This window comes from Eptatretus burgeri, chromosome 5 (assembly GCF_056783735.1).
Source record: "Eptatretus burgeri isolate ZD-2024b chromosome 5, Ebu_testis_v1, whole genome shotgun sequence".
NCBI classification, from domain to species: domain Eukaryota; kingdom Metazoa; phylum Chordata; class Myxini; order Myxiniformes; family Myxinidae; genus Eptatretus; species Eptatretus burgeri.
Window position 1 is genome coordinate 98,372,895 of NC_140965.1, and position 16,623 is coordinate 98,389,517.

The window sequence follows — 16,623 nt, forward strand, 5'->3', positions numbered from 1 at the left end:
GGGAGTGGGAAGGACAAAACAGTGGGGAACAGAGATATTAGAAGGAAAGGAGAGGGATGGGGCGGGGAACACAGGGTATACAAGATGGACGTTACAGGGACTTTCTGGAAGGAAAGCAGGAAATTTGAAGGAGGTGGGTTTCGGATGGATTAACGGGGGTAAAAAAGATCATGGTTTTGGATGGGGGACAATAGGTGGTGAACAGCTGTTTTGAAGGCCTGGAGGGAGGAATGGGATTAAACAGAATGAGGGAGTTTATTCCAAAGGCAGGGGGAAAAAAAGGAATGAAAGAGTGAAGGTGAGCAGTGATTCGTGATTTTGGTAGTTTTACGAGAAGGGGTTTGTTAGCGAACCTTGGGCGTCCTGCGGAGATATGGTGGGTCAAATCGTAGACAGAGCAGGGAGGGCGAGACCAGAGAGGAGACAGTGGAGGACAGAAAGACCACCGACCTGACTGTGGTAAGAGAGTGAGAGGCCCAAAGACTCAGCCTCATCACGGGAGATACCAATGATCCGAAATTCCTTTGTTTCCACAGTGTAAAGCCGAGAAAGGTGGGAGGCAGGAGCACCAGCCCAGAGGGGAGAGCAGTACTTCATCAGGCTGTGGACGAAAGCTTTGTATGTGATCAGGAGCTCAGGTGGGCCGAGGAAGGACTTTGCACGATGGAGGATTCCCAGTCGGCGACTGGCTTTGGAGGCCAGGTTGGAAATGTGGCTTTCCCAGCAAAGATCATGGAATATAGTGAGACCCAGAAGCTTGAAAGAAAGGACTTCTTCCAGAGGATTGTTGAGAAAGTGGATGATGGGGTTTTCTAAACGGTCCTTTCGGAGAAACATAGTGAGAATGTGGGATTTATCCGGATTGAAAGGCATGTTCCACGTTTTGGACCGGTTTGTGATTTTACCCAGATCTGCAGTGAGCGAAGAAGCTGCTGCTTGCCAGTCTGAGGGATGATAGATGGTACGGCAGAGGGTGGAGTCATCAGCAAGGAGAAAAAGAGAATTTTCCAGAGAGTCAAAGAGATCATTGATGAAAACCAGAAAAAGAACAAGTTCCCAGAACACTGCCTTGAGAAACTCCAGCCTGGACAGGAAGAGGGGCTGAAATAACTCCATTTAGGGCCAGACGTTGACAGCGACAGGAGAGGAAGTCTGTGAGCCATTTGTGGAGATGGCCTTGGATATCATAGGAAGAGAGTTTGTTGAGCAGGACAGGGTGCCAGACCATGTCAAAAGCACGTGATATGTCTGGGAATATGGCTCTGAAATTTCATGTCCGACATTGAGGACCTCCATCCATTGTTGGGAGAGCAGAAACAGCATATCCAGGGTAGAGTGACCTGGTCTGAAACCATATTGATGATCGGAAATCAAGCCATTGGAGAAGAGGAAGGATTTAATGTCTGAAGTGATGATGGATTCCATAACCTTGCTGATTGGGAGAAGGCTGATTGGTCTGTAGTTGCAGGGATTTGTGGGTTTGGGACTAAAGGTTTGAGCATTGATGTTTGATTGTGTGCATGTGTGCATGTGTGCATGTGTGCGGGGTGCTGTTGGTGGGGGTCTCGTCAAGAGGTGTTGCGTGGTTGACGTTGTGTGTTTTTCACCTAGCACATGCCACCTCCCCTGAGGAAAAAAAACAACTCTATATATGTATGTATATATAATAAAAAAATAAAAATTTCAAAAACTTCCAAAAAAACCCACAAAAACATTTAAAAACTAGAGGGGGAGCACTCGGGAGAGTGCAAAACCTCCGCCGCCAATACTGCTGGGTCACTCAAGTGAACCTTATATCTTATTCATTAAATATGTCAACAGTGCTGGCAGTTATAGTTCTTTTCTCCAACATTTTTTTTTTTGGGGGGGGGGGGGGGTTGGAAATCACTTAAAACATGTAAAAATGCAAAAAAAAAAAAAAAAAAAAAATCGAAATTTTGTTGAAAAAAAAAGTTGCAAATTTTTTTCTTTTTCTCTAACAATTTTTTTTTGGGGGGGTTGGAAATCACTTAAAACATGTAGAAATGCAAAAAAAAATTCTTTTTGGGGGGGGTAGCAATTTTTTTGGGGGGGGGTTGGAAATCACTTGAAACATGTAAAAATGCAAAAAAAAAAATTTTCTCAATTTTTTTTTTTTTGGGGGGGGGTTGGAAATCACTTAAAACATGTAGAAATGCAAAAAAATTCTCTAACAATTTTTTTTGGGGAGGTAACATTTTTTTTGGGGGGGGGTTGGAAATCACTTAAAACATGTAGAAATGCAAAAAAAAATTCTCTATTTTTTCGGGGTGGGTAAAAACAACTGGAGGGCGGTTTGGAAATCACTTAACACATGTAGAAATGCAAAAAAAATTATCTACTTTTTTGGGGGGGTAAAAAGAATTGGGGGGGGGTTGGAAATCACTTAAAACATGTAGAAATGCAAAAAAAACATTTTTTTTTCTCTAACAAATTTTTTTTGGGGGGGGGGGGATCAAGTCCGAAATTTAATGGCATGATCCTTGGACCATACCTAACCCACCCCCCCCCCCACCAAGTTTCGTCGAAATCCATCAAGGAGTTTTTCCGTAATACTGTTCACAAACAAACAAACAAACAGAAAGGGGTGAAAACAGTAACCTCCATCCATCTTCGAAGATGGCGGAGGTTAAAAATACATTTTGCATTTTCTTATTTTGATCTTGTGTTAATAAATTCGTGTGGTGTTGATGTGGCGCACGCATGATGGGCTGAATGGCCTCCACCTGTGTCTGATTTCCTTGTATTTCCCCCAATCTCAGTGGCTATGTTGAGTGTTTGTCTTGTTTGTGCAATATGTCCATGTGTGTGTGTGTGTGTGTGTGCGCACGAGTGGCAGCTTCATTACGAGCCTTAGACCTTGAATATAAAAAACAGCAGGGTTCAGGGACAAAATAGGAGACTTGGACAAATAAGGGATGTGGGGAGAAAAGAGAGGATGCACTCACTTGGTGGACAAGATTGATACAGAGACAAACTCTCAGGGAGGAAAAACTGGGAATTTGGAAAGAGGCTTGGGTGGGCCAGGAATGAGAGAAAAGGGGGGGGGGGGAGGTGCGGGCGGAGTGTGGTTAACAGGAGTAGAAAGATCATGGTTTTGAATTGGGAACGATCTGAGATGGTGGTGAATTGCTGTCTTGGAGACATGGAAGGAAGAATGTGAGGTTGAAGAGAACATGCAAAGTTGGTTCCACAGGTGAGAAAAAGGAGAAATGAATGAGTGGAGGTGACCAGCGATTTTGGATTGAAGTAGTTTCACCAGAAGGGGGTTGATGTGATGGTGGATGGCATGAACTGTGCAGAAACCTGGGGGAGGGGGGACAAAGCACGGAAATACCAGAGGGTGTTAGACCAGAAAGGAGGGGGTCAAAGGCAGACAGACCACCAACCTGTCTGCGATGGGAAATTATAGGTCCATAGACTCAGCTTCATCCCAGGAAATTCCAGTAATCTTTAAGACCATGGTTTCCATAGCATCAAGTTGAGCAAGGTGTGAGACAGTGGCACCAGCCCAGAGAGGAGAGCAGTACTCCATCAAGCTGAGGATGAAAGCATTGTTGGTAGAAAGGAGTTCAGGTGTGCCAAGGAAAGACTTTGTAAGATGGAGGATGCCCAGTTGGTGGCTGTCTTTGGAGGCCAATTTTGAAATGTGGTTTGCCCAAGAAAGATCACGGCTGATCGTGAGACCCAGGAGTTTGAATGACTGAACTTCCTCAAGAGGATTGTTAAGAATGTAGATAGAAGGGTTTGCCAGATGCTCCTTTTGGAGAGAGACAGGGTGAGGGAATGAGTTTTCTCAGGATTGAAAGACATATTCCAAGTGTTTGATCAGTTTGTATTTTGTCAAGGTCTGAAGAGAGGGAAGAGGCTGCAGCCTGTCTATTTGAGGGATGGGGGATGTTACAGCAGACGATGGAGTCATCAGCAAATAGACAAAGAGGATTTCCAGAGTCATATATCATTGATGAAGATTATGAATAGGACTGGGCCCAGAACACAACCTTGGGGCACTAGCCTTAGTACTTCACCACATTATGTAAGTGCTGGAGAAAGCAAAGTTAAGTGTGCTTAGCTTGTAGGTTTAAAAGCATTGTCCTGTTTTGTGTTCCCAATTTTGTTTGCCTGTTTATCATTCCCATATGAACCTGTGGCTCAAGAAGTAAGGAACCCAGGTTCAAATCCCACATTCCATATTTTCGTGTCCACTGTAACTCATGCGAAAATACACTGATGTGTCCTAGTGTCTTTGTTCTACATGCAGTTAATGCACGGTACAAGCTCCATGATGAGTCTTAGACAAAGTGGAGACACAAAAACAAAACATAAATAGAGATGGAAGATCTTGTGAGAAACAGGAAAGCATGTGAATGAGTGATAGCATTTTGATCTAATGAAAATAATTAAAGGTTTTCACCACAAACCTTCGGATCAAATGAGTAGCGATTAGTCTTCAGCAACTCTTCGACACTGGCTCGGATCCCTGGTGGAATGCAACGAGCATCGAATGTTGTGATGTCTTCACGGACTCCACGCTTTGCTAGGAAGCTGCAAAGCACCACAAGAGTCAATATACTTATTGTAAAAACACTAACCAATATCAAAATTAATAACAATCATGAGTAATAAAGTCCTTTTGAAAGTAAGCACATTCATTTTGGAGAAAAATCTCACCCGGTCAATAACATGCCTAAGAAAAGAAGATGGGGCTAAAATGAGTCAAAATCAATTGGGAAACGTAACAGGATAATGGAGAAATGAAGGGTAAGGGATTTGTTAAGGAGGGGAGTGAGAAAACAAAGGAGGTTGGTAAGAAAGGGAAAGGGAAAAGTGTATATATTTATATAATTACCAAACAGCTATATACAAAACACACCAAACCGGCCTTCAAATGATAGCAGAATTTTCCAACCAGCAAAAATTATACTGTGCTGGGCATTTAAAAAAAAAGACATGTTGGATAAGCAGCACACCTCTTCATGCTAACCCAGGATGTATCAAAAATGCCCATGAGACGCAGAACACCCTCCAGAATGTCTCTGATGACATCTGGTGGCATTCGCAGAGAGCGAATCTCAGACAAGGATTCCGGTTTGATACTTCCGACGGCACGGCGAGCTGCCTCCACAAGTGGCTGAGAGACACACCCAGAAAATGAAGTTAAAACTTTCAATGTTCTTTTCCAAAGGTTTGTTTCAGGATATTACAGATGTCACATTCATAAATAATCAATGTTGCTTTCAAAAGGATCATTTTCATGTCATGCAAAAGCGATTCTTAGAACTGCTATGCAAATTGCATACCAGTTCTAGAAATCGCTGCCCAATATCAAATGTATATTACAGTGTTAATTTACATACATTTACCATTGAGAAAGCAAAAATTACAGAAACGTGTGCAAGCTCAGTCATGAGTGTACCTGAACGTCTGTGAGTTCCTGTTCGATTGCATGCTTCCTCCGAGTAATGAGTTCTGCTTCCTCAGCCATCCTCTGCTTCAACTGAACCATCTCATCTTTCTGCACACTCACGTTCTGCACAAAATAAAGATCACAGTAGTTAACTTTTAAAAAGCCGTTAATATGCTTCTACTCATGGTAGTAATAATAAAACAGACTTCATCATAGATCTCATCATGCACAACATTACAAAAAAATAAATAATGAATAGTCCCAAGTGGGACAGATGCTCATCTCCCAATGGACGGTGGCCGTAATCGGGCTGCCTTAGGTGATAAAGAGGGTCTTGAGGTTCTCAAGGGTTTATGGGGTATCAAGAGTCTTCGAGGTCTTAAAGGGTCTTAGGGTTCCAAATGGTCTTCAGAGTATATAGGGTCCTCAGGAGTAAAAAAAAAAAACCAAAACAGTCCAAAATGTTGAAAGAGCCTCAAAATGACAAAGAGTAAAAGGACTAAAAGTGTCTTCAAAGGACGAAAAAAAAAACTGTCTGCTCTCTGCACCACCCTTACTACTACTACAACCACTATTAATCCGAATGTCCAACTAAGGGGTGTAGCAATCCCCGTAGCTGTCAGTGTTCTGCCTTCTGCAGCATTCAGGTGGGCTAAAGTCAAACTCATTAGCGCATTGGCGTAACCAAGAGAGTCTTAGGCATCCTCAGGGACTGTGCCAGGTTTGATCAGGTCGGTGACCTTGGTGAAGATTTGTGGCAAATTCCAGGGAGGTAGGGGCTGGTACATGTTCACTTAAGCGGTGGATATCTCCTTGCAATATCGAGAATGATCGGGCCAAGTCTAGTAATCTCACAGATGGTTTTGTTCGAGACCCTGCCCCTCCAACTCCACCCCAACTCTCAGTACTAACGTCCCCCATTCCTTCTTGTTCTTCAAAGAAAGAGGGCATTAATGACATTATGACATTAAAATTTAATTAAGAGAATGAATTAAAAAATTATTAAGATCAAATTTAATCAAGCTATTCGATTAAATGATTCAAATCAAATTAAATTAAGAGGTTAAATTAAGAGGATCATGAGGTTAAAATGAAATAACAAGGAAACATCGGACAGAATCTCGTGATATGTGATTGACGTACAAACATAGATTACATTTTGTGTTAATTAGCAAATTATCTCATGACCTGGATGGAAATTTTAGAAAGGGCTCCATTAGTTTTTGTGCATCAACATCATGAATCATCATGCCGAGTTTCAAAACATTCCATTGAGCCACCTTGGAGGAGTAGGCAAAAATACAAAAAAAAAAATGTTGATGGACCGATTGCTGGAAGGAAGGAAGGACTGACTGACTGAATGGACATCGTTATGGCTTTAATATATCTTCGAGACTTCGTCGTAGACAAGATAATAATAGCCAAATAACTATTGTGAAGAAGTGCAAAACATTCAGTCACAGTACAATGAATATGTACATGCAATGAATTCAGCACAACGCACAGCAATTATAGTGATGAGTTTATATGGAATCACCAATTAGCACTGGTACGCAAATGGGAAAAGAAAAAAATAACAAACAATCCATAAAATCAGCATTGTTCTCAGAGCAGCAAGGAACACTTCCGCATATCAGAATAAACTCTTCCTTGAAGAATTAATTCCATGCATGGTCATGTGCTACTACTGAGATCATTGTTCCTCTGGATCGGAAGTGGAGAATTAAACAATTGGCCACCCTCAAACCAGCAGAGCAAGTCGGTTAATTATCACACTGCCAACAAGAGAATGGGATAATACGAACTGTGTGCAGCCAGTGCGATTACAGAGCAAGCTCAGAATCCCCTGGAATAATTCACTGTACATAATTTAGACAGATGTTGGTGATTGATGTTATGATCCAATGTTGTTCTTTGTCAGATGCTAAGGTACAGTAGGGAAACTGCATGGTATGATGTGGTAAAGCAAGGCACAAGGCATAAACATGAAGGAAAGCACAAATGTACATAGTTTTGGAGAGTGGAATGGAAAGGCTTTGCGTGTGCGCTTCAAAGCACCATCACGAGAGTTACATTTCATTCTGTGAAAGAACGGCCCCCAAAAAACGATATGGCAATGGCATGTTGCTTTGCTGTTTATCACCGTTTGTTTCCTTCATACGTGCCAGGTCTGTAATACCCGAGTCAGAGAACTGAACTTGAATGAAATGAAAAAAAAATGTCTACAACTGGGCACTTAACCCAAGATTCGGAAGGCCAAGAATTTGATTCTTCAAGCCCAAACGAAAGTTCCAGAATCTCCATTTCTGGAATATCTAATTTAACCTTTGTTAACATTTATTGGAAATATATTTTGAATGACAGTTCAATGTAGAAGAGGGCAAAGAGTGGTGAATATTTATAAAAAATGAACAAACTGGAATAGCACTTGGAAGAGCGCTCATCTCCGCCAGTCTGAACAGTTTTTACGTTTTGTATCACACTGCGAAGCCGGATCTGGATTCAAACCTCAATCAAAATCTAATCGCCTTGTTCTTATCACCTACTCAATCCATCCACTAAGCTTCTTCTGAATCCATACATAACTTTTTGATATTGTGCTCTGTATAGTATTTGGCTCCACCTCTCAATGGTGAAGAATCACTGAAAAAACATTATAGTCGTCAGATCTGGATCCGAATCTTCACCAAAATCGAATGAGTTCGTCCTTGTCACACAGGCAACCTGTCCACCAAGTTTTGTCTGACTCCATCCATAACCTTTTGAGATATGTTGCACACAGACAAAAAGACAGACAGTGGTGAAAACATAACCAAGGTGGTAGAGGTAATGAAATACCACATTGCAAGCACAGTTTGTTAAAACTATATTCAAACTAAGACTTTAATTAGAATGAAGAACTAGTCTTGCTCGTGAAGTCTTGTGTCGATTGAGATTAGCGGACAGTTGGAACAATGGATGGAACCAACAGTACGTTGATTGAGTTTTGCTAACCGCCGTGGGAAACAAGGAGAAGCTAACATTTTGGGTATTAACGCTTGGTTAAAACACAATACAATTGCTAATTTGCTCTGGGGGAAAACTTTTCTCACTTGTTTGATGGTAAGGTTTCATTGCAGGATGTGGGATTTAGGCAGAGAAGGCAGTGCTGAAGGTGTTCTGGGAATGTAATGCTTCGTGATGCGAACAAGGTATCAATCCACCATTGTTACAGGATACCGAGGAGCCAATGGCTCATTGTGGTTTCCCAAAGGTTTTGAAGTAAATGTAGCTGACTATAATCCACAAACTACATATTCCAATTTGTCCTCTTAGTAATTAAATGTGGGATAAAACTTTATTTTCAGTGTTCAAACTCAAAATTCTCGAATGATTATTTGGATAATTGAGTTTGAAGTGTTTAAGATAAGAAAAAGCAGAAGTCACCAGTCATAGATTATAAATCAGCACCACCATGACATGTTATTGATGATGGTTATTGTTGGTACCCTCCTGAATTCTTCAAAGAGGATGAGTTTGGACAAATACCAATCACATGACAACAATGTGCAACCAGTTTACTATCTGGAGATTGTGATCATCAGGGTAAATGTGTGAAGCTCATTTAATATTTTTCAAACCTATCCTGCATCAATTGAGCTTGATGGATAAAGGTGGGAACACTGGATAAATAAATGGCATGAAAGCATGACATCTTCTTTTGTATACAGTAACAAGGCTGCAGGCTGAGGGCGCAGCTGTGCCGCTGATGCAATGCCCTCTGTAGGTTAGGACAGGAAATTGTAATTTGATCAGGGTGCCAGCAATAGCTCGCCTACTTTTCTCGAAGGACAACGTGGGATCTTTAACATCCACAAACTAATGCTGGCAGATGAGACGCCAAGTTTAACATCAATCCAAGGGACAGCACACACGTTGATAAATCACCCTGCCTCTGAAACACCAGAATGACAGTTTATAGCTGAGTCAGGATTCTAACCCAGGCTAGACAGCTCAGAGGCAAGTATACATACCTCTAGGTGTCTAGGCCATCCTGCCTGCCTGCATGAACTCTGATCCAACATGATTCCAAGATATACCTTGGATGTCACGTGGTCTTGAAATGGGATGAGAGGCTGAAGTGAATGAGCATATTCCTCAGATTGCTATTTGTTCTGTATGGCTGGCACTCATAACCCATGACCGATGAGGTTCCTGCCATATATACAAATACTGCCATGTGTTTACAAAACAGGAAAGCAGTATTTTGTACCAAGTGAATGACCAAGGTATGTCCAGTTCTTAGCCCAAACCAGAGGCATGATTGATGCATCACAAAGCGTATAATTGTTTTTGTGAATATGGTATGATCTCATGGCCTGTGAAAGACTCGCGTTGTGTGAAAGATAGTGGAACATCTCGAGTGGCACTGGCTCCCATCAGCATCCCCTTTGTGTGGTCATCCAGACCGTTCTGCATGGTGTGAAATTTAATACGGTAATCACCCTTACCAAAGAATGTGCTTGAAAATGAAAAAGACTAAATAAAGCAGGATGGTGAACTTTCCATTTAATCCATACACAAATCAAGCCATGATGTGGGCATGCAAGGCCTGCTCTTCTGAATAAGGTCTATTATAAGAAAAGAAAATAAACAGCTTAATGTGGTGCAGCATCACATACCTGCATAGCCATTGTAATTCCTTGAAGGGCTGAGTCAGCCTCTCCTTGTTTCTTTGCGAGCAACTCGCTCTGATCAGCTGCACGGCTCTTCAGTGCGTCAACAAGCCTCCGTGCCTCCATCAGCTTTTGCAGACCCGCCTGCATATGACGTGTCAGGAAAGTCCCATTAAAGGTTGGCCTGTTTAGTGCTTTTTTGTGAACACAGGTCGTGATTGCTGGGATCACAGTTCATATGCCATATATAGTACGATACTATATTTATTCATCCATTGCCGAAAGTCCTACATGTGGTGTATGCACAAGCTACTCCATGAGCCTTGCGGTGATGCAGAAGAAAGATTTTTTTTATGAACAATAAATATCTCCAAGCATTGGCACCGAAATATTTAAATTATTCTTGAAATTTAAAGTTAGGGTGCAAACCAAGAGGGAGTGCAAATAAACTTGGAAAGTAATGGTTAAAAGATAAAACAAGTGTACTTTAATTTTTGTTTTGGTGTAGCAAATCTAGACCAGCACTCGGTCGAGCGCAGACCTCCACAATTCTGAACAGTTTATGTTTTGTATCCCACTGTTAGGCCGGATCTGGATCTGCGGACCTCCAAAATCGAGTCAGCTTATTCTTGTCATCTAAGCAACTCATCCACCAAGTTTCATCTGAATCCGTCTCTTTTTCAGTTTTAGCCCTATCTCTCAATGGTAAAGAATCACTTAAAAGATTCTCGGATCTGGATCTTCACTAAAATTGAAATAATTCTTTCTTCTCACACACCTAACCTGTCCACCAACTTTTGTCCAAATCCGTCCACAACTTTTTGAGATATCCTGTTCACAGACAAACAAACGGACAGACAGGGTGAAAACACAACCTCCGCTCACCTTTGGTGGCAGAGGTAACAAAACCATCATGTCATTTTCTGCATTGAGGGTAAAGTTGGCTGGTTGATAAAATACACACCGAGATGAATTTTAAAAACAGAAATAAAAACATTGCTGCATTTTCAGTTAGCCTTGTGATGACACTTTTGACGCAAATAATTGATAAATGTCATGAAGGAGAAATAAAAAGAAGTTTTTGAAAAAGGAAAAATAAAAATGGAGAAACAAAGATGGCAATTCAGTGAAATGTTCCAGCTGACCAGCTCTGAAAATTTCACTGGGTTATATGCAAGAAATGTTGATACAGGAGGAAGCCATTTGGCCCATTATGCCGGTGCTGTATAGCAACACCACATTTTTTCAATGTACAGTATAAGTTTATCGACTAAAATTCACTGGGGAGGCCAGGGTAAGGGGTGAGGGAAAACTGTGGGGCAGGCATAGAGACATTGCTATTCTTTTTTCATATATACTCATATCCAAGTAAACACTAGCGACAAAATAACTTGTGCAGTAAAAACAAGATGGGCTATTACATTGTAACTAGTGAGCAAATATGGCAGCATTTGACTCTCCAACTTCACTCAACAGATATTCAAAACTTGTCAAATCCCTTCCATTCCTCCTCCTTCCAATCACCTCACAAACATGTTTTGCTTTTCACATTCTCCAAAAACCAGCTCTCTCCATTTACTCCATTAATTTTCTCGATTTTGCTCATACCCATCCATAACCACTCCTCGAGTGCATATGTAGTAAATGAACTACCCTGACTAGCTATATATATATATATATATATATATATATATATATATATATATATATATATATATATATATATATATATATATATAGTTGAAATTGTGTCTGTGTGTTTCTCTGTGACCTATGCACGCGAAAAGTACTGGACTGATCCTCACCAAACGTCACATGCTGACAGAACATGTACCCGAGACTGTCATATGTAAAAGAATTGTACTTCCGACTTCCGGTTTCCGAATTATGACGTCATCACCTGATTTTGTAACGTTAATTTTTCAAGTTCAGTCGATTGACATGGGGCCAACGCCATATACAATATATCTAACATATGATTTTAAGTTTTTGTTTGTCTGTTTGTTTGTTTGTCTGCACACGATAATCTCCTGAAAGGTGAAAGATAGGAGCTAACCACTGAAACAAAAAATGTCGGGATGGGCCCCGGGAAGGTTAGAGGCGATGTGGCAAGGCCCCTCGGTAGGGGGGGGAAGGGGGTGTGTTTCCCCCTCACCAACCCCCTTAGCCTATGACTGCCATGGCCCAATAGTGAACTGATACTGTGCTCGCGTCAGACATATGTATAGAAGATTAAATTCATTCAAAAAGAACCCGGGCAGCGCCGGGTGCATTCACATAGTATCTATCTATAATTCCAGCAATCTGTGTGTGTGTGTGTGTGTGTGTGTGTGTGTCTGTGTGTGTGTGACCGCTGTTTCTCGACAACCACTGGTCCGATCTAATTGAAACTTGCCAGATATATTGCTGGGGACCTGAGGATGTGCCTTTTCAAGGTTTGATATTAATCGGACAAGTGCCTCCCAAGTTATAGCCATTTATTGACCAAACCAATGACAAAACACGTTGTTGCGTGGACGTGGCCGATGGGGAAGGGAAGCTCAACCGCGTTCGCCATTACAGGTTACAACGTACGGGCTTCCGGAGAGTGATGACCGTGTATTCTAATAATTTCTCGATTTCTTATGTGCATTTATAGATAAACACAATGCCCCAAGTTAGGATCATTTTCATATTAGACGGTGCATAAATTTCGGTAACATCAGAGTGAGCTGGTGTGCTCCGAACCAGGAAGTAATTTTTTCTTCTCTTCTTTTCTCTTTTTGTTTTCAGAAATTTCAGAATTTTTGTTTCAGACAGAGCTTTCAGAAAATGTATAGTTTCCCTACTTCCTAGAGGGTTGCCAGGAACATGTTTTTCTAGGCACGATAGATTGCCGTAGCCCAAGGCCTAAGAGAGGATGATCACCTGTCTCTGCTATCATATGAGCTCCAGCATTTGAACATCATTATTGCAGCACTTGCTGAGGTTCGAAGACCAGATAGTAGTGAGATCATGGTGGGTGGTTACACCTACTACTGGTATGGTCACTCTGATGGTTACCATACCCAAGGAGTTGCTGCAGCTGTGTCAATCAAGCTGACTCCCATGATAATTGAGGTCACACCGGTTAACAAGCGCATTATGAGACTGAGGTTTCATCACTCATTGGGTGTCGTTTCCCTGGTCTCTGGATATGCTCCAACTGAGGCGAGTGATCTCAATATGAAGGAGGCATTCCATGCCATGCTTGAGTCTGTGGTTGATCGGTGCCCCAGGCAAGATACTCTTGTTGTCTTGGGGGATTTCAATGCCTCGACTGACACTGATAGAGATGGTTATGAGACATGTGTTGGTCCCCATGGGTCTGGAACTTTTAATCAGAATAGCACCAAGTTCCTTCTCTTTGTAAGAGGTCGTGGACTTATGGTGGCTGGTTCATGGTTTCAGTGCACACAGGCTCATCGCTGGACTTGGTATTCCATTGCTGTTGATTTGGCAAAGGAGATTGACCACGTGCTCATTGATGGTTGCTGGAGGATGATTTAGAAATGCAGCATCTACCAGAGTGCTCAGTTCCTCAATAATAACCACAGGATTGTTGTTGCAACTCTGAAGTTGCAGCTCAAATCCAGGAGATTTGGAACCATCCCAGCCAAGGCTGGATGTTGGCAAGCTCAAGGATGAGAGGGTACCTGAGGAATTTGTGAACAGGCTGAGAGGGGATTTGGTAGATCTGGGTGTTCTGGGGAATCCTGAAGAGTTGTGGAGTGCCTTCACGATGACCTTCCTTGATGTTGCCGGTGAATGACTTGGAACCCAGGGTTAGGTGAAGAGGAACTTTGTCTCCCAAGGGACACTGGATACCATTGCCCAAAGTTGCAGGGCAAGGCTTAATGGCAGAGCTGAGCTGTTCAGAGAGTTGAGGCATAAAACTGTACGTGCGCTGAGTGCGGATGTGGAAGCCTATGTGCGAGGAATCTCTGAAAGGGTAGAGAGAGCATCACCTGTGGGCAGGTGATTCTCGCCCTGCTTACAGAGAAATTCATATATTGCGTTCCTCCAAGCCTGTTCCTCGGTGGAGTGCAGTTAGAGCAGAGGGTGGTGGGCTCTTGACAGAAGAGTCTGAAGTGAAGGCCCGCTGGGCCGGTTACTTTGAGTGGCTGTACCAGGCTGACCCACCAGCTCTTGAGTTGGAGCTCTAGAGTATTAATATCCCTCTTGCTGACCCACCAATCAACTGGGAACCACCTTCTTTTGTGAAAACCAGGCTGAACTTCTGAAGGCCGGTGGAAATGCTGTACTCGTGTCACTGTATGCAGTTCATGCTCTGCCTGCAACAGAGGCATCATCCAACTAACTGGAAGAGGGGCCTTGTTATCCTTTTATGGAAAGGAAAGGGTGATCGCCAGGATTCCAACAGCTTCCGCAGCAATAGGGGTGATGCTGCTCTCAGTGCCGGGCAAGGTCTTTGCTCGGATAATCCTTGATAGAGCTTGCCACCATCTGCTTGAGCATTAGCGCCCAGAGCAGTCAGGCTTTACACCAAAGAGATCAACAAATGACCATATCCTTGCTCTTCAGGTCCTCACCGAACACAGATGAGAGTTTTGGCAGGGGCTGCTTACAGCATATGTTGATCTCTACAATGATTGATTCAGTGAATCGGGATGCCCTCTGGAGGATTCTTGGTCTTCTTTGGGTGCCACCGAAACCGATCAATCTGATTTTTGTACGATACCCTGAGAGCGCTGTGAGGGGTGGTGGTTCCATCTCTAACTTATTTACAGTATTTACTGGAGTTCATCAGGGGTGTGTACTGGCCCCCACACTTTTTAGCACTTGTATGGACTGGATTCTAGGGAGGATGTCGGAGAGATTAAGCTGCGGTGCATAGTTGCAGATGATTCAGTCATCTTTGTGGAAACACTGAATATCCTTATGGGGCCCTCCACGCACTGAATGAGGAGTCAGAGCCACAGCGATTACAGGTTTCCTCGGTCAAGACTACAATCCAGGCTTTCAATGATATCTTGGATGCTGCTATCTTGTCTGTACTTGTTTGTTGTGAGGATGTTAGGGTCGGGGGAGAATCAATAGATGTCTGGGTTGGGCCTGGGGAGTCATGGATTCACTGGATCATGGAGCATGGCACTGTCGCTACCTATGCAGACGACGAAAGTCTGAGTCTTTAAGTCCTTGGTGCTTCCAGTCTTGCTCTACAGATGTGAGACTTGGACCCTGACCCTGGATCTGAGACAGACTTAACTCCTTCAGTACTAGGTCTCTTCAGAGAATCCTTGGCTATCGCTGGTCAGACTTTGTGTCCAACGAGCGGTTGTTGAGAGAGACTCAAATGAGATTTGTCACCTGTTTAGTCTGTAAGTGTCAGCTGCGACTATATGGACATGTGGCTCAATTTCTTGACGCCGATCCTACTCACCAGATTCTCTTAGCGAGGTAGCCTTGTGAGTGGAGGAGGCCAACAGGCCAACCACGTGCCTCGTGGTTGCAGCAGGTTTATCGGCGTCTCAAGGAGATGGGGATGGGAGAAAGACTTGACGGAAGTACCGACGTAAAGTGGACCGAGCGACGTGCTGCTCCAGCGCATGCTCCCATACCTAACCTAATCTAACTGTCGGTTTCATCTCGAATGTGTAAACATTTCTGAATTCTAATTTTTAAAACTGCGATATAAAACTTTTTCACCAGGAGAATAAATGTATTCAAACTAACATCACTGTAATAACATGGTTACTGCAAATATAGAGGTTAATATCACAGTGTGTTGAAGTCAGTTCTTGTGAGAAAAAAAAATCAATATTTGTCAAAATACAAAAAGTTATTAAATTGCATTTAAACAACAATGCGATACAGATTTTCCTTCGGAATGAAAAAGTACAGTATCTGCATAATGAGAGTAAAAGACATTCTGTATTTTCTTTGAAAATCCAATTCAACGTTGCTATAGCTATTACAACAATGTGACGAAATAAAATGTTGAGCAAGTGACCGGTAATGGTTAAACAAATAAACCAACAAAACAGAAGAAAGAATGTCATAATGGCATTACGCTTGGTTTAATTAGTCATAATTTATAATCCATTCCCAAAAATAAATTCTACTCACATCACACGAAAGCTGAAACTCAATGAGAAGTGTTTGATAAGCACAGATCCAATACATTACCTTGAGACGAGCTTGGAGCTGACAAAGCTGTTTCCTTTTGTCAGTGAGAATCTTGCAGAAAGTCCTCAGCAATTGAAGGAACTGTCGTGGTGGAGGAGGTTTTCCACTGGACTCAAATTGGCATGACTCGTGGATCTGCAAGAAGGTCTTCTGAAAATCGGTGCCATCTTCACATGAGCAACAAATAAAAAAAAAATAGAAAAATAAGTTAGAATTAAAAAGAATAAAAATACCCAATTTTTGGCAATTATCAGAGATGTCTCAAGGCCATGGCTACAAGCTGGTGTCGCAACTCTGATACAAGTTTCAAAAGAACTGGATCCAAGCTTGATGGTCAAATGTGAGTGGAGGGAGGGTTTACATCAACTTGGGAAA

At 42.3% G+C, this 16,623-nt stretch overlaps 1 protein-coding gene and 1 long non-coding RNA gene across 9 annotated transcripts in view; one reads left to right on the forward strand and one right to left on the reverse strand.

Moving 5' to 3' along the window:
• Positions 1–16,623, forward strand: part of LOC147027032 (uncharacterized) — a 215,886-nt gene that overhangs the window by 167,023 nt on the left and 32,240 nt on the right. The gene's annotated exons all lie outside the window — the stretch shown is intronic.
• DYNC2H1 (dynein cytoplasmic 2 heavy chain 1) overlaps positions 1–16,623 on the reverse strand; it is a 326,677-nt gene that overhangs the window by 135,458 nt on the left and 174,596 nt on the right. For all 8 annotated transcript variants that reach the window (XR_015058641.1, XM_085883078.1, XM_085883083.1 and 5 more), the window contains exons 56-60: positions 16,249–16,415; positions 10,087–10,224; positions 5,435–5,548; positions 4,989–5,149; positions 4,440–4,563 (exon numbers count right to left, since the gene is read on the reverse strand). Coding sequence is in view for 7 of the 8 variants with exons in the window: in XM_085883078.1 (XP_085739204.1) it covers positions 4,440–4,563; positions 4,989–5,149; positions 5,435–5,548; positions 10,087–10,224; positions 16,249–16,415 (704 nt within the window). In the remaining variant the exon portion in view is untranslated. The remainder of the gene's footprint in view (positions 1–4,439; positions 4,564–4,988; positions 5,150–5,434; positions 5,549–10,086; positions 10,225–16,248; positions 16,416–16,623) is intronic.